Here is a 17,616-nt window from a genome sequence, read left to right as displayed (position 1 = left end):
GAAGTGAACTTTCCTGTCGCAATGAGATCCCAAAAGGCGTTTGCTGGCGCGAACTTTTTCTCAACTGCGACCTCTCTTGGCGTGTCTGCGATCTCGAGTAGTTCGTTTAGATCGTGGAGAGAGATGGAGCAGAACTTGCCGTCAGCCATGAAGGAGAAGGAGCAGTTTTCGTACGTTGGCGCGGTTGGGTTCTGGTAAGTGATCTGAGCTGTTGCGAGCACTTGCCGAACCAAATCTGGATAGAGAACTTGGGCTTGGTAGCAGAGAGGAGCGAGGCCCATAACGTCGAGCGTGTCGAAGACGTCAGACTCGAGGCCGAGAACAGCTAAGGTCTCCTCGTGAGCAAATCGTGTGGGCAAGATTTCTGCTGCGAGAAGCCTGTTGTACCTCGCTGCGGATTCCTTGTCCCACCCCTCACAATTGTAGTCAAGGAGTAGTGGGTCATTGATGTTAATCGCTTGACCCTCAGCTTTGTTCGGCCATGGATAGGTGGATGGAACATTCGCGGAACGAGAAGGCGTGGCTGCTCCGTGAGAGGCTTTGAGTGCTTTCGGAATCCTTGTTTTTGGAGCCATCTGCAAAACGAAATCAATTTCCAAATTAGCACTGCTCAATGGTTGTTCTAGAAATGATGTGACATTCCAATCTCGAATTTTTTTTTTTTGCCCAAGTCCATCAATTTCTGAACAACCTTCGAGTTCTTAGGATTAACACCTAGACCTATTACAACCGCAACTACTCAAGAAACTCTTAACAATGAAATTGTTTTTCCCTGATAATCAAACCAAATTTCGACCCTAGTAGCAATTGTGATACCGATAGCTACAATCTAAGATCAAATCTTGAAACAAAAGGGATGAGAGAATCCAAAGGGACACTTTCAATTCGCGGATTGGATGCGCGAAGGGGAAGAGTGTCTGAGCAGTTACCTTGAGTTGATTGACGATTCCTGCAAAACCCAACCGATCTCTAGAGGATCCAAGAGATTAGAACAAAAATCGATGAAGAAAAATAGGAGTGAAATTTTCGATTTAGGGTTCTTTGAGGTTGGTTTGCGGCGTTAGAGATAATGGGGGGGGGGGGGGTAAAGTTAGTGGGCCTTTAATAGGCCATTTTTCCTTTTCTCTTTTTTTTTTTTTTTTGTTCGAGCACTTACCTGGGAACAATCAGTGGAACAAGCGCTGGAGTGTTCTCCTGAGAAGTGCTCGATTTTTCTTCCTGCAAGTTAGTTTTTTTTTTTTTTTTTTTTTTAGAAAATAAAAGAAATATTTACACTCACCAGTGGGTTGCCTCCCACCAAGCGCTTCTTTTCAGTCACTAGCTTGACTTTTGTGAGCCGATTAGGCTTGAAGGGGATCGCTTAAGGGTATTTCTACACCTTCAGCTATTGTTGTGTCAGCAAGGTAAAGCTTGAGTCGCTCACCATTAACAACAAATTCTCCTCCTCTTGTGTCCAGCAACACTACAGCTCCATAGGGGCGAACCTCCTTGATGGTGAAAGGTCCTGACCATCTGGATTTTAGCTTTCTAGGGAACAACTTTATCCTTGAGTTGAAGAGTAAGACCTGATCATTCGGAGCAAAGCTCCTGCTGATGATCCGTTTGTCATGGAATGCTTTGGTTTTTTCTTTGTAGATTTTGGAGCTCTCATAGGCCAGATGCCTAATCTCCTCCAACTCATGGATTTGAATTGTTCGCCTCTCCTTGGCAGGTTTGATATCGAAGTTAAGCAGCTTGACTGCCCAAGCTGCGTTATACTCTAGCTCCACAGGTAGGTGACATGCCTTGCCATAGACCAGATGATAGGGAGTGGTCCCTAATGGGGTTTTATAGGCTGTTCTGTAGGCCCAGAGAGCGTCGTCAAGTTTGATGGACCAATCCTTACGCGTGGTATTGACTGTTTTCTGTAGAATGTTCTTGATCTCTCTGTTGGAAATTTCCACTTGGCCACTCGTTTGGGGATGGTAGGCGGTTGCAACCTTGTGTTTCACGCCGTTCTTGCTCAGTAATCCTTGGAACACTCTGTTGATGAAGTGAGTTCCACCATCGCTGATAACCACTCTAGGTACTCCAAATCTTGGAAAGATGATGGAGGTGAACATCTTGGTTACAACTCGTGCGTCATTGGTTGGACTAGCAATCGCTTCTACCCACTTGGAGACATAGTCGACTGCAACCAGGATGTACTCGTTCTTGTGAGAAGGTGGGAAAGGTCCCATAAAATCTATTCCCCAGCAGTCGAACACCTCAACTTCCAATATGTAATTCTGAGGCATCTCATTCCTTTTGCTGATACTGCCCATTCGCTGGCATGCATTGCATCTGGATATGAAGGTGTGAGCATCTCTGAACATTGTTGGCCACCAGAATCCCGCTTGGAGAATTTTGGAGACTGTTTTGAATGTGGCGAAGTGTCCAGCGTAGGAAGATCTGTGGCAGTGGTGTAGGATACCTGGAATTTCAGCCTCTGGAACGCATCGTCTGAAGATCCCATCCTTGCATTGTCGGTATAGGTAAGGCTCATCCCAAAAGTAGTGCCTTGCCTCTCTTAAGAATTTTCTCTTCTCGTTCCCTGTGAACTTCTGAGGCTCTTTTTCAGCGGCTAAGAAATTTGCAATCTCAGCAAACCACGGTAGATCAGGATGTTGCTTCTGGATTGCTGCGACAAACTGCTCTGGTTGTGAAGAACAAGCCATTTCCATGCGCATTGGTTGTTCTGAATAGCAAAGACCAATCGCACTTACGTGTTCCACTGGTTGCTCTTCGTCAATCACAGTATCATCGTTTATTTTCATTCTGGAAAGGTGGTCCGCTACTCCATTTTCTACCCCCTTCTTGTCTCTTATTTCCAGGTCAAATTCTTGAAGGAGGAGAATCCATCTCAGGAGCCGCGGTTTGGCATCTTTTTTTGTGAGCAGGTACTTGAGAGCTGCATGATCCGTGTGGACTATCACCTTAGACCCAACTAGATATGATCGAAACTTCTCAAAAGCATAGACGATGGCCAGGAGTTCCTTCTCCGTTGTAGCATACCTACATTGAGCTTCATCCAATGTCTTACTCGCGTAGTAGATCACATGGAGCTTCTTATCCTTCCGCTGGCCAAGCACTGCTCCTACTGCAAAGTCACTCGCGTCTGTCATGATCTCGAAAGGGAGGTCCCAGTCTGGGGGTTGGACAACCGGTGCACTGACTAGAGCTCCCTTGATCGTGTGAAATGAAGCTAAGCACTCGCTGTCGAAGTCAAACTTTGTTTCCTTGCAGAGCAGTCTAGTGAGCGGTCTTGCGATTCTCGAGAAGTCCTGGATGAATCTTCTGTAAAAACCAGCATGTCCCAAAAAGCTCTTTATTCCCCTCACTGAAGTTGGTGGCTGCAGACTCATCATGATATCGATCTTTGCCTTGTCCACTTCGATGCCCTTTTCTGAAATCTTATGTCCTAGAACAATCTCATCTCTGACCATGAAATGGCATTTTTCCCAATTAAGAACGAGATGCTTCTCCTCGCATCGCTTCAGAACCCTACACAAGTTTGACAAACAGACACTAAAGGAGGTTCCATAGACGCTGATATCGTCCATGAAAACCTCCATTATGTCTTCAATTAGATCAGTGAAAATTGACATCATGCAGTGTTGAAAGGTCGCTGGAGCATTGCACAGCCCAAAAGGCATCCTCCTGTAGGCGTATGTTCCGTAAGTACATGTGAACGTCGTCTTTTCCTGATCGTCTGGGTGGATGGGAATCTGAAAAAAACCTGAATAGCCATCTAAAAAGCAATAGTAAGGGTGGTTAGCCAATCTTTCAAGCATTTGATCAATGAAGGGGAGTGGAAAGTGATCCTTGCGGGTCGCAGCATTCAATTTACGGAAATCAATGCACATGCGATGACCAGTTACTGTTCTAGTAGGGATTAGTTCATTCTTTTCATTTGTTATAACAATGATCCCTCCTTTCTTAGGCACTACATGAACATGACTAACCCACTTACTATCAGAGATCGCATAGATTACACCGGCTTCTAAAAGTTTCATTATCTCTTTCTTAACAACATCTTTCAGATTTGGGTTTAACCTCCTCTGATGTTCTACAGAAGTCATTGATTCATCTTCTAGGTGTATTCTATGCATGCACAGATCAGGTGAAATGCCAGGTATATCAGCTAGAGAATATCCTAATGCCTTTCGATATTTCCTAAGTTCGCATAGGAGAAGAGCAGTTTCAGCATTGTTCAGGTCAGCATTCACGATTACTGGGTATGTAGAATTTGGTCCAAGAAATGCGTACCTGAGCCCCTTAGGGAGTGTTTTGAGCTCGACTTTTGGAGCTTCGGATTCACTCCACGGGTCATTGTTCCGACTTGGTGGAACAGGCGAGCTCGACGAGTCTGAGGCATTGTTCTCCCCCAGACTGAGATATGCCACTAATCTTTCCATGATTCTGGCGGAGTCCATCATCTTAGCGTACCCATCAGCGTCGATGTTCTGGACATTCTGTTCTGCTTCAGCTCTAGTCAAGGCTAGTTCCAGCGGATCATCTGTAAGGATCTCCTCAATCATCTGATCACTTGGTTCCAGCGGATCACCCTCCTCTTGGACAGTGAAGGTTTGTCCATCCAGCATAGGTTTCTTGAGCATCTGATTCATCTCGAACCTCATCACAATGTCTCCTAGGTGGAGGTCGATTTTTCCTTGTCTGACATCTATGATAGCTCCGACAGTGCATAGGAATGGTCTGCCTAGGATCAGAGGATCCTTTGACTCTTCCTCTAGTTCCAAAACAACGAAATCGGCAGGGACAAGCGTGTTCCCAACAAGAACTTGGATATCCTCGATAATTCCGACCGGAGATTTCACTGAGCGATCAGCAAACACTAGGGACATCCTGGTAGGTTTGAAATCCGTGAATCCAAGGCGCTTAGCCACAGAGTATGGCATGAGGTTGATGCTCGATCCCAGATCGACTAGCGAACATGAGAAGACTGTTCTCCCTATTTGGATGGATAGGACAAATTTTCCAGGGTCACCCAGTTTCTTGATCCTTTTGTTCTGGAGAACAGCGCTGCACTCTTTTGAGACCACCATGAACTCACTGTCATCGGTTATCTTTCCAGAAATAAGTCCTTTCACAAAGCTACTCATGGATGGCATCATCTGGATTGCACTCATGAGAGGGAGTCTGACTGTTAAGTCTTCCAGCATCTTCCTACATTTCATCTCCTCCTTGTCCTTGCGTGTGGCCTTAGCAGGAACAGGGTACGGAACCTTAGGCACATAGTCACGGGTGGGTACAGGTTCTGCAGCTGGGCGAACAACCACAGTAGGCTGCTCTGTAGTGGTTGGAGTATGTTTAGCAGGAAACCCTGCTTCTTCCTCGCTTGTTGGTGCGGTTACTGGTGGTTGTTCTGACTCTTTCTGCTTCCCTTTTTCAGCTGTTGTGAATCTCTTGGGTGCCAGATCAGTTAACTGCTTCCCACTCCTAAGCGCGACTGCATTGCACTCCTTGGGATTTTTATCTGTTTTTCCAGGAAGAGTGCCTTGCTGTCTCTTCACACTCTCAGCTGTCTCTTCACACTCTCAGCAGTCTGAGCAATCTGAATATCCATTTGCCTCATATGGCTCGAGACATTATCATATTTGGCACTCAGGTCATTGAACATGTGATTCATTCGGGTATTGATGTCGTTTGTGACCTGATTCAGTGCTTTTCCCTGGATCTGCTGTCCTTGGAGCAGCTGGCTCATCATATTGGCAAGACTCTTCATCTCGTCTTGTGGAGCAGTTTGAGCAGGCTGTCCAGGCTGCTGGTTAGTCGGTTGTTTCTGGTTGTGGAACTGAGTATTCTGAGCTGGGCTGAGGACAAATGTTCTTCCTTGATTTCCATACCCCCGTTGGTAGCCACTGTTCTGAACCTGATTGCCTTGAGCATTTTCTGCGTTACCATCGGGTTTAGGGTTGTTGAACAGGTGGGGGTTGTTCCTCACGTTAGGGTTCGGGTGATAGTTCTTGTACTGCCATCCTTGTCCATTCACATAGCTAACCTCATGATTGTCCTCAGTCGCCTGGTCTGCTTCTGATGTAGTGTATGTGGTTCCTTTATCCTGAGGGGATTCTTCCATGATGAAGACATGGTTCTGATTAATCTTTATCAGTTGATCGACCTTGGCAGAGAGCTCATCTATTTTGCTATTGTCGATGCTGTTCACCTTTTGGGTGCGGTCAGTCTCTCGGTTGCTGTCAGCTGAGCTTGAGGCCATGTTCTCAATCAGCGCGAAAGCGCCTTGAGTGGATTGGGTCATGAAATTTCCATTACTGGCTGAGTTTAAAGCATTCCTGTACTCCCAACCTACTCCATCGTAGAACACTCCGAGTAGATAGTCTTTTTCAAAACCGTGATGTGGGCACTCCCTGCGGTAGACGTTGAATCGCTCCCAAGCGTCGCAGAACGGCTCATCTACCAGCTGTTTAAAGGTGGCGATCTTCTGTCTCAGAGCTGCTGTCTTTGACTTCGTGTAGAAATGGCTCAAGAAAGAGGATCTGACTTGTTCCCATGTGGTGAGCGATCCAGTGGGTAGGGAATCTAACCAGCGAGCAGCCTTCCCATCGAGAGAGAAAGGGAACATGGTACACTTGATGTAATCTGGTGGTACTCCATTCGCCTTAGTGAACCCATACATCTTCTCAAAGTTTTCAATGTGGTCCATCGGAATTTCTGCAGGAAGTCCATTGAAGATCTTCCTCTGCACCAGACCTATCAAGGCGGGCTTGATCTCAAAGTCTTGCCTAGCGCAAGGTGGAGGGTTGATGGCGGATCGCGTAGCAGGTAGATTACGCAAGAGATTCCTTTGGCCAATCTGATCAGCTTCCTCCGGTGCATTACGTTGGTTTGCAGCGTTCGCTTGGATAGTTTGTTGCATCTGCTGCATCTGTTGTTGCATGAGTGCAAACGCAGCAGTAAGATCATCCTGATGATCGCCCATGTTGGTGCTTGTAGGTCTAGGCAGTTGACGGTTCTGATGTTCTAATCTCGCTAGTTCTTCGTTGGTGAGCTGATGCAATGGTCCTTGTGCGTTGCTCCGAGTATGTCTACTGGTCATGCACCTGGATCATTAGCTGTGACAAATAAAAAGAGGCGAGTTAGATATCTTAGACTTAAAATGAAACCGAAAAGAAGAGGTAAAAAAAATCTGGTCCCCGTCGTAACGGCGCCAAAACTTGATACACTAAATATGAATCTTTGCTACTGCCAAGTTAACAGTTGTGATTATAGTACTTTAGATTCAATCCAGAGGACCAGTCTACACTTTACTCTTATAAATTTCAATATCAAGCTAAGAAGAAAATGGTTTTCAATTCGATTGGTGACGCGGAAAACAAGTAAACTAGAGTTTGATTCAATTTAACAAGAAGCTAGCCTAGGGTATTTCATTGGGTGTTGAGCGAGAGCCAAACAATTATTCAAGCGCGATGCAGTGCTTTCTAGAACTCGGATCACTCAGCTGGAACACCCCACTGTCGTGGTGGTGGTCTCTTTGCTGGTCGATCCCATCATCTAACTGTCGTTGAGATGAGAACAACTGCAAGCCTTAGAGATCAGGCCCGATCAGTTCACTTACTACCCTAATATCTACTTTCGTTGATTAGGGATACTAAGCTCATTCAATACATGTCAAGCTATCTCCTAGGCGGTTAGCTAGGCGATAAACTTAGGATCTAACATCAAATGATCAGATTAATGGAAGCCTTAAGGATAGTATGAATGAAGAATAATCAAGAATAGCTTATCTATGTTTAGCTCATATTTCAACACCCTAAAAACCCTAGGCGAGCTAGATCACTACTCGATCATGGTGCAAGCAATCAAAGACATAGATTCTGAATGAAACTGCATAATAATAAGAGTAGTAAACAAAGGGTTCAGATGGTCTTCTCTATGCGAGAATGGATTCTTCTCCCTTACAAGTTGCAGATCGCAAAAGGTAATAGTTCTCTTGTAAAAACTAGCGTAGAAAATAAAAAATAGGATAGGTGGCGTCTTTTATGGAGGCGCCAATAGGTAGAAAAGATATTAGGGCAACAGGGCCTTAATTTCCGAGAATAGAAGCTTCCTTATTTGTCAGGAACAACCTCGGGATCACTCCGTCTGCTTGTTCTGCTTGAGTGTTCTCCGCAAAATGCTCCAAAAGGACAACTTCTCTTCAAGCACCCTCTCTTCATTCTTCTACCAACTCCAGACCTGAAAAAGATCAAAAAGGACTAAACTGACACGGATTAAGGACTCGAATCAATACGAAAACACCTATACAATGATGTGAAAAACACCATATATCAAAAACAAACTACACAGAAGTAAGAAAAACACTAAACCAAAGCAGAAAAACCTAAATATAAATCTAAACCGCCACATCACGCCATCGTCATACCGCCACATCACGTCTTGTCATCATCATCCGGCGCATCACGCGGTATCTCCTTTGTCTTCACTCTCTGGTGAGAAGAGGCCGCTAGCAACGACGTCGTACCTCCCCTGTCATCAAGCTCACGACAACCACCAACTCTGCTCACGACCCACCTTCCTGTACCAAAAAATCAAAACAAAATCAGAGAGAGAGAGAGAGAGAGAGAGAGAGAGAGAGAGAGAGAGAGAGAGAGGTCTATGTTGTCGGATGGCGATGGTGGTGACGAGTGGTGGTGGTGGTGGTGTCGGACGGCATTGGTGGTGACCAGTGATGGTTTCAAAAGGAGGAGGTGACGAGCTTCACCAGAAAGAAGAAGATTGCAGAGGACCAGAGGTTATGAGAGATGAAGAGATGAGATTGCGGAGGATTGTGGGAAGATTGATAATTTAGTTTAAGATCTATGAGGAATCGCAAAGGTCGTGAGTCGTGAGAAACAAAAAGAATAAAGAGATAATGAGAAAAAAAGAATAATAATATCCGTTAGATTTAAGGTCTATCAACGGTTGTGATTAATATTATAGTTATCTTCACCATTCTGAATTGGCTCCTCCTATTGGTCAAGGTTTTTTCTCTTTGTTTTTTTTTTCTTTGTTGTACTCTATTTCTTTAATGTTTGGTATATTTAATTGTTATTTTTATTTTGTAGTTGATAATCTAGTTATTATTATAATTGTGGGATTAAGATTTGTGACTAAACTTTTAAAAATATAAATTTAAAATTTATGTATTGATTTTATAAAACTAATGATATAAGATTACAAAATGGTTATATTTCACTTTCTACAAGCAATTTAAGTCAAATAAAATTAAGATTAACAAACTCAGCAAAATAACTATGATTAATAAGATGATTAGATTTTACTTTTATAAGCAATATGCAATTTAAAGTTAAATAATATAAAATATTAGAGTTTTAATATTATTTTTTTTGAAAAGGAAGAGTTTTAATATTTTAGTTAGAGTTTAGGGTATATGATTAATTTGAAGTATGATATATATATATATATATATATATATATAGGGTTTGAGGGTTAAAAGTTTGGAGTATTGATTTAAGATTTTAAGCTAAAGTTTGAAACCAAATTTGAATTTATTTTAAGAATTAGATTTAAGTTTAATTATTTTTTTATTTAGAGTTTAAATTTAAAGTTATGAGTTTAGAATAGAGGTTGAGTATATGGTTAAAGGTTTAGGGTATTGATATTTGCAATTAATTTTTAAAAAGAAATAACTTTAATTTTATATTTAATATTTTAAGTTAAATTTAAGATTTAATGTTAGAATATTAGAGTTTAAAGTTTGTGTTTAGATTTTAGGGTTTAAAAATTCGTTTAGGGTTTAGTGATTTAAAAAGACAAACATAGCGTTTTTAATTTTGTGCTATTAAAAATATGATATCATAGCGTTTTTAAATATATCATCTTTTCATAGGGTTTCCAAATATATAAACGCTATCTAAAACTAAAGGGTATGTCAACCATAGCAGAAAGACAAAAAACGCTATCCTCTACTGCTATCAAACCCATATTTCTTGTAGTGAGTGGTCCATTAATAAAAGATTCACATAAAATCAAAGTCATTAATTATAAATTTCTATAAAATTATTTAAAAAGCTAGAGATCTGAAAGTCTTAAGGTTTTAAGAATGGTTTTGTTTTGGTTGATTTTCTCCCAAAATAGTGATAAAGTTATGGTCTTGTTCTTTCCTTTCAGAAAAAGGTGATATGTCTTGTTTAGCTATAAAAGTATGCAGAGCCGGCACTTAGAGCATGTTTATTGCAGATTTCTTAGATTAGATCTTTTAGCGTAATATAAGATACATGCTCTTAGCTTTTAACTAAAAAGCTAAGAGACGTCTATTAGAGCACCTCCAACGGGAATTCTTCCCGTTGGGGTTCTTAATCTATGTGTTATGTATATATATATATATATATATATATATATATATATATATATATATATATATATATATATATGTATATATGTATATATGTATGTGTATATATAAGTAATTGTGGGGTCCACAATTTTTGTGGAACCCCATAAATAAGGGTTCTTAAAAGAGGGTTTTAAGAATCCCTAAGAACTCTTATTTATGGGCTTCCACAATAATTGTAGACCCCACAATTATTTACACATATATAATATATATATATACATATATATACATAATACATATATTAAGAACCCCAATGGGAAGAATCCCTATTGGACAGGTCTTATATCTCTTATTTAAGAGACGTCTCTTAGCTTTTTAGTTAAAAGCTAAGAGATCGTATCTTATATTACGCTAAGAGACTCAACCTAAGAGACCTATAATAAACATGCTCTTAGGGTAAGCAAAGGAAGCACTTGCTTCCAGCCTATTATTTTATATAAATATTTCGGCCAACATTTCCAAAAGTTTCATTTAGTTTAGTGGCAAAGTTCTTTTTATAAAATATACTCTTTCCATTCTCGAAAGTAAGATTTTTTAGATTTTTTTCTTGTTCCATAAAGATAGATTTTCTATATTGTTAAGGTACTTTTTTTTTACTTTTGAAAAACATTAATTGAGAATATTTGAATTGATTAAATTTTATTGGTGGAAAGTTATTGGAAAGTGTATAATAAGTAAAAAATAAATTAAATTATAAACATTTATTAAATTCTTAATAAGCGTATAAGCGTGAATACTCTAGAAAATCTTACTTTTGAAAACAGGTGTATATACTAGCCACCATAGTTCGAGTACCCTTTGGATCATTTTATCTTTTTATGTTTTTGTAATTTTTTTCTAAAAGCAGCCAATTTTTTTGCTTTTGCTTCTAGTCTTTAAAATTTCAGTAACGGCTCTGAAAGTATGCCGTATATTAGGGTCGTCTAAGTTTCAAAAATAGTCTTACAAAACTAATATTTTTATTGACAGTAATTGTTTATATACTATAGACTTTTCCTGTTTCAAAAATGAAAATACTATTAGTTTTTTTTTTTTTTGTCAAACATACTATAGAGTTAGAATCTGGAGTATATATAACCACGAAAGAGACACGTGGGTTCATGTATTCTTTAACTTTGATTGCATTTGTTGTATAATAATCTTATCTGCCAATAATCTGGGACTTTTAGATATAAATTTTACCATAAGTTGATGTATATTATAGATTGTGAGGTTACACGTCATGGATGATGCAAGATATGCTTGTCCCTCGAAATCTGTCTTTAATTTTATCTTCCATGTAGATGAAGAATTGTTATGTATTAATGATTAGATGTACTGTAATTGATACAGGGAACAACTTATAAAATATAATTTTTTTCTTAGATTCACCCTCTGTCTAGGTTCACCACTAAATAATAGCCAATAAAAATAACCAAGTCATATTCTATTTATGAAAATAATAATAATAAATAACCAGATTATAGTATTAATTGCCAAAAAAAAATTTGACGTTGTTAACACCGTCAACAAAACTTTAAACCATAAATCTTAAATACCGTTACCAAGACACTAAACTCTAAACCATGAAACTTAAACTCTAAACTTAAAACCCAAAATCCTAAATCCATAACTCTAAGATATAGTGTTTAATTTTTTGGGTATAGTGTTTAGGCTTTTGAGTTTTGCAACGATAATTTTTTTTTTTTGGCAATTAATATTATTTTTTGATTATTTTTATTTTTTTCTATAAAAGAAATATGACTTGGCAGTTTTTTTATTGGTTATTGTTTTAGTGATGAACGTACAGGTCCATCCTATAAACACTCTAAGATATAATATAAACGTGTCTAGAAAAATAAGATTATGATACATATACAGTGTTTTTTGCATAAGAGTAAAAATTAACCTTAATCTCAAATCTAACAAAATAAACACATATTTCTTGTTGCTTTTTATAAACAAACTAAAAAGGAACAGATGCTGTATTAAAACGTAAAGATCGATATATATGTGGATAGAAGAGTAGTGGAGGAGCTGCATGGAAGAAAAAGAGGAGATGAAGGTGAGAAAGTGAGAGATTAATGGTCCCTTTTCCAAAAGCCAATTCATCTTTGAAGCATATGACTATATATGACTTTAATGACAAAGAAAAGGTAACCTTAGGGATGATATTCAGGTTGAAATTCTCTTTCTCCTCTGCAAATATCATTGATACTCGTATTGAGGCACAATGATCCTTTTGTTTTGTATCCTTCATTTATGGAGCTCCCCTTGCCGCGAACCGTCAAAAGTTACCAGAAGGGATGAATCGTGGTTGATCACGGGAGATTTTAATGATCTCTTAGATAACTCCGAAAAGGTGGGAGGTCCTGCTCGCTGGGAGGGATCTTTCTTATCGTCTTATCGTTTAGAAGTCTCGTCTCTCAGATGGGACTATGGGACCTCCAACACTCCGGGAACCAGCTTTCTTGGAGAGGAACGAGATACAATCACTTCATCCAGTCAAGACTGGATAGAGCGATGGCAAACTGCGCTTGGTTTGAGCGTTTTCCGACAGGTCGCTGTGAGTATCTTAGGTTTGAAGGTTCTGATCATCGACCTATAGTTATCCACTTTGATGTGACCTGCAAAAAGAAACGGGGCTTGTTCCATTTTGATAGACGTCTCAAAGACAAGCTGGAGATCCGTCAAATCGTTGGTGACCACTAGAGTAGCGCGTCAGCCGAGGATGTTACTTCGAAGATCAACCGTGTTCGCCATTGCATCATACAGTGGACTCGGGAGCAGAATATTAATAGTAACATCGCGATCAGAAAGGCCCAAGAGGAGCTGGAGGCGGCCCTTTCTTGCTCCACACCGATACACTCACTATCGCTACAATCACAGCTTCCCTCGAAGCTGCCTACAAAGAAGAGGAGATCTACTGGCGACAACGGAGCCGTATCCAATGGCTCCACAGCAGTGACCGTAATACGACTTTCTTTCATGCATCTACACAAGGAAGAAGAGCTCTGAATAGTTTTCAGTGCTGGAAGATGGCGAAGGCAATGCGGTTTATAAGGAGGAGGAGATTGTTCAGACTATGACTGAGTACTATACTTGGTTATTTACGTCCCAAATGTCGGACTCCTCTCAGGTGGTTCAGGAAGGGATCTCCTCCAAGGTAACCACAGAGATGAATCAAACATTGATTGCTCCTCCTACCCCACTAGAAGTAAAGGAAGCCTTGTTCTCTATTCATCCCGATAAAGCTCCGGGACTGGACGGGTTCTCGGCAAGTTTTTACCATTCCTTTTGGGACATCATTGGCGAGGACATCACAAAAGACATCCTAGCTTTCTTTGCGACAGGATCGCTGGACCCCCGGCAAAATGAAACCCATGTGAGGTTGATCCCAAAAATTGTAGGCCCGAGGAAAGTGACGGAGTACCGGCCAATCGCTCTATGCAACACCCATTATAAGATTGTTGCAAAGCTCCTTACCCGTCGATTGCAGCAGTTCCTGCCGAGTCTGATATCCGACCATCAGTCCGCTTTTGTTAAGGGACGTTCAATAGCGGATAACGTTTTGATCACACATGAAATTCTCCACTATCTACAGCACTCATGAGCAACAGTCTGATGTAGTATGGCGATTAAGGCGGATATGAGCAAGCATATGATCGCATCGAGTGGGGCTTCCTACGAAACGTCCTTGCACAGTTTGGTTTCCATGATATATGGATCTCTTGGATAATGAAATGTGTCTCCTCAGTAGCTTACTCGTACCTCATAAATGGCGCAGCTCAGGGTCGAGTAGTACCTACCCGTGGGATCCGTCAGGGCGACCCCTTGTCCCCGTACCTCTTCATCCTTTGTACGGAAGTTCTATCGGGGCTTTGCAAGAAAGCGCAGTCACAAGGGGAGGTGGTCGGTATAAAAGTCTCCCGTAATAGCCCAGCGATCAACCACTTGCTTTTTGCGGACGATACTATGTTCTTCCATAGGACAGACTCTAGGAGCTGCACTGCCCTTCTTTCGATCCTCAAGAAATATGAAGGCGCCTCGGGACAATGCATCAACCTTGAAAAATCATCTATAACCTTTGGAGCAAAAACCCTGGGAGAAGACAAACGACGCATCCGCGAGCTGTTCCATATAGAGAATGAGGGAGGCATAGGCAAATACCTAGGGCTGCCGGAACACTTCGGGAGAAAGAAACGCAATATCTTCGCAGCCCTAGTTGATCGTATGCGACAGAAGGCACAAAGCTGGACTAGTAGGTTCCTTTCAGGGGCGGGCAAAATGGTACTATTGAAGGCGGTCCTGGCTGCAATGCCTACCTACTCCATGTCTTGTTTCAAGTTGCCCTTATCGCTCGTCAAGCAGCTCCAATCCGTCCTTACGAGATTTTTGTGGGATCTCTCCCCTGAGATCAAAAAGATGTGTTGGGTTTCTTGTAGTAACCTCCCAAAACCAAAAAACGCGGGGGGTCTTGGGTTTAGAGAGATAGCACAATTCAATGATGCGACGCTTGCAAAAATATCTTGGAGGATCCTTAAGGACCCCAACTCTCTTCTCGCAAGGATTGTGATCGGGAAGTACTGCATGAGGACCCCTTTCCTTGAAGTACCGGCCACTAACAGCATCTCTCATTGATGGAGAGGCGTCCTGCTGGGGAGAGGCCTGTTACTAAAAGGACTAGGATGGGCTCTGGGGTCGGGACAGGAAGTAAGCATATGGACTGAACCATGGTTATCTACATCTGAGCCTATATCCCCAATCGGGCCTCCAACTAACGAGAATCAGTTCTGGAGTGTGTCAAAGCTAATAGACCCTACCTCGAAAGACTGGAATGTTGCTGCTATACAAGAGACCCTACCTCAGTATGAGGAGGATATCCGCAAGCTAATTCCTAGCTCTTTTCAGTTGGAGGACGAGAGAGTCTGGCTACCAAACGCCAATGGAATCTACTCGACAAGATCAGGCTATGCGATTGCAAAACTCTTCAATGGCAATGTGAAGGACAAGGAGTTTGATTGGAAAAAGTGTGTATGGCAGGTTGAGACCTCCCCGAAGATTAAACACTTCCTTTGGAAATCAAATTGCAAGGCTCTGCCGGTTGGATCTTTGCTGGAAGCTTGTGGCCTCTCGGTATCTCCGGTCTGTCGACGTTGTGGGGCTCAGGAAACTGGGTTACATATCTTACTCCAATGCCCTTTCGCTGTGAAGGTTTGGGATTTGCTTCCATGTCTCCACAAACCATCACACACCAACATCGAATCGATCGCCCAACTGCTTCTACATTGTAGAAGAATGATCTCACTTCCTCCAACAGGGTTAGGAAGCACCCCCACTGTATCTGTGGGTTCTTTGGGGTCTTTGGACTAATCGGAACAAACTCTTATTTGAGGATAAGAGTTTCTCGGAAGAATGCTCAGTGTTGAAAGCGATCCAAGATGCTAGAGCTTGGAAGGCTGCTCAGACTTATGTCGAAAAGCCTTCTCTACCACATTATGTGGTCCCATACGGTTCTCTCCCAACTGCTAACTCTTATACATGGTCTTCTTTCTCAGATGCAGCTTGGGACTCTTCAACAGGTAACTGTGGTATGGGCTGGCAACTCCGAGATTCCTTGGATGTATGCGCAGAAACATCTTCCTCTCACCGGCGTTTTGTGCCCTCGGCTCTTATGGCTGAGGCTCTGGCGGTTAAAGCTGCATTAACGGCAGCTATCTCATCACATGTCAGTAGTCTTCGTGTCTACTCGGACTCAAAGTCTCTCATCCTGCTCTTGAAGTCTCAGGGACAAGATGTTAGCTTGAAAGGCGTTCTCCATGATATAAAAATCTTGGCTCGCTCTTTTGAATCTATCTCCTTTTGTTTTATTCCGCGTTTAGCGAACTCTGTTGCTGACTCTATTGCTAAGACTGCTCTGTATTCTCTACACTTCTCTGTTCTCGTAACAGAGTAACTTCCATTTGCTTAATCAAGTACTATTTTGATTAAAAAAAAGGTAACCTTAGGGTTTCAGAGAGACTTTGTGGGCTTTTATGGGCACGAAGTGTTTACCTTCATTCAATGGGTCCACCAATATTTTGTGTGATTTGTTTGGTTTGTAAAGTTGCTGTATTTCCCTCTCTGTAAAAACTCAAAGCTAGTAGTCAAAAAAAAAAAAAAAAAACTCAAAGCTATCCATCCATCTTCTAGATTATTACGAAAAATCTTTAAAACTGCAAATTGAGATTATATATGATGTAATGTCTTTAAATTTGCTTTTGAGGAGATTTTAGTTTGATAATACTAAAATTTCAAGACTAAAACTTTAAGGTTTTGAATGGTGACCAAAGTACGAGAAAAAAATATTCAATTCTTTATCATTTCTAAAAATAATTACCATTTACAAGATTTTTTTTTTCATTTCTTCTCTTTTAATTGTAAATAAAATAAAAAAAGCAAAATTATTCTTTATTAAATTTGAAAAAGAATAATTTTATTTTTCATTCCTACTATTTTATTCTCATACGTTATTTTTTATTTATTCCTTGTTTACTAAAAGTCACCAGTTGGAGCTTAGTCTAACCTATACTCTCACCAGTTAGTTGGAGCTTAGTCTAACCTATACTCTCGACGGAGTATAAAAAAACATTAGTTTAAATTTGTCTAGAAGTGTCGCGAAAACACTTTGATGGTTAATTTACATAGTTCTTATATTTGATTACATGACGATGACTATATACATTCAACTTTATTGATGACCAGGGCCGTGCCTCGATATAGGCTAATCAAGCATGTGCTTGAGGGCCAACAAGTTTAAAATTGATCTTGGGGCCAATTTTCAAAATAATTAAGTAGCTCAGATGGTGTAAGCAACGGTTAGTTAGCCTACTCCAAACGCTCTGGGTTAAAATGCCTAGTTTGATGTTTTGTTTTATTTAAATTAATACTTTTTGATAAACGAAAATAAAGAAAAACTAACTGCGCTTATTAAAAAAGAAAAATAAATAAAAAGGAAATTGGTTAATAATCAGCAATAACTATATAAATACCTAAAAAGAAAAATAGAACCAGCTACCAAAACCTAATAGATTGTTTTCCGTTGTTGACAAAAAAAATCGAGTGTGTTCTAATTATTTTCTTAACTCTCAATTAACAAAGCGACAAAGTCTTTTGTTTCTTCAACATCATCTACGATTACATTGGTAGAGTTTTGTTAATCTAATAATTTCAATCTGTTAGATTCATTTAGAGCACCATTA

The 17,616-nt window shown here is 40.6% G+C and overlaps 1 protein-coding gene and 1 non-coding gene across 2 annotated transcripts; both read left to right on the top strand.

The window, feature by feature from the left end:
• The first annotated feature begins 6,386 nt into the window (after window positions 1-6,386).
• Window positions 6,387-6,493, top strand: LOC125589456. The gene has a single exon (XR_007325644.1). It is a non-coding gene; the product is annotated as a small nucleolar RNA R71 (small nucleolar RNA).
• Window positions 6,494-14,113: 7,620 nt separating this feature from the next.
• On the top strand, window positions 14,114-16,331 carry LOC106432094. Its single transcript, XM_013872931.1, has 3 exons — window positions 14,114-14,986; window positions 15,086-15,589; window positions 15,702-16,331. Exons 1-3 carry the CDS (start codon window positions 14,114-14,116, stop codon window positions 16,329-16,331), a joined length of 2,007 nt encoding a protein of 668 aa, XP_013728385.1.
• Window positions 16,332-17,616: the final 1,285 nt, after the last annotated feature.

The sequence above is a fragment of the Brassica napus genome, chromosome C6, assembly GCF_020379485.1.
Source record: "Brassica napus cultivar Da-Ae chromosome C6, Da-Ae, whole genome shotgun sequence".
Taxonomy (NCBI): domain Eukaryota; kingdom Viridiplantae; phylum Streptophyta; class Magnoliopsida; order Brassicales; family Brassicaceae; genus Brassica; species Brassica napus.
This window is presented reverse-complemented; position numbering and strand designations above follow the sequence as displayed.

What these genes read in the sequence shown, in the direction of transcription:
- LOC106432094 (XM_013872931.1), top strand. Translation starts at nt 14,114, where the DNA reads ATGAAATGTGTCTCCTCAGTAGCTTACTCGTACCTCATAAATGGCGCA. An exon ending in TGAGGACCCCTTTCCTTGAA is followed by an intron (nt 14,987 to 15,085) that starts GTACCGGCCACT and finishes GGGTCGGGACAG; the next exon opens with GAAGTAAGCATATGGACTGA. An exon ending in AATGCCCTTTCGCTGTGAAG is followed by an intron (nt 15,590 to 15,701) that starts GTTTGGGATTTG and finishes CAACAGGGTTAG; the next exon opens with GAAGCACCCCCACTGTATCT.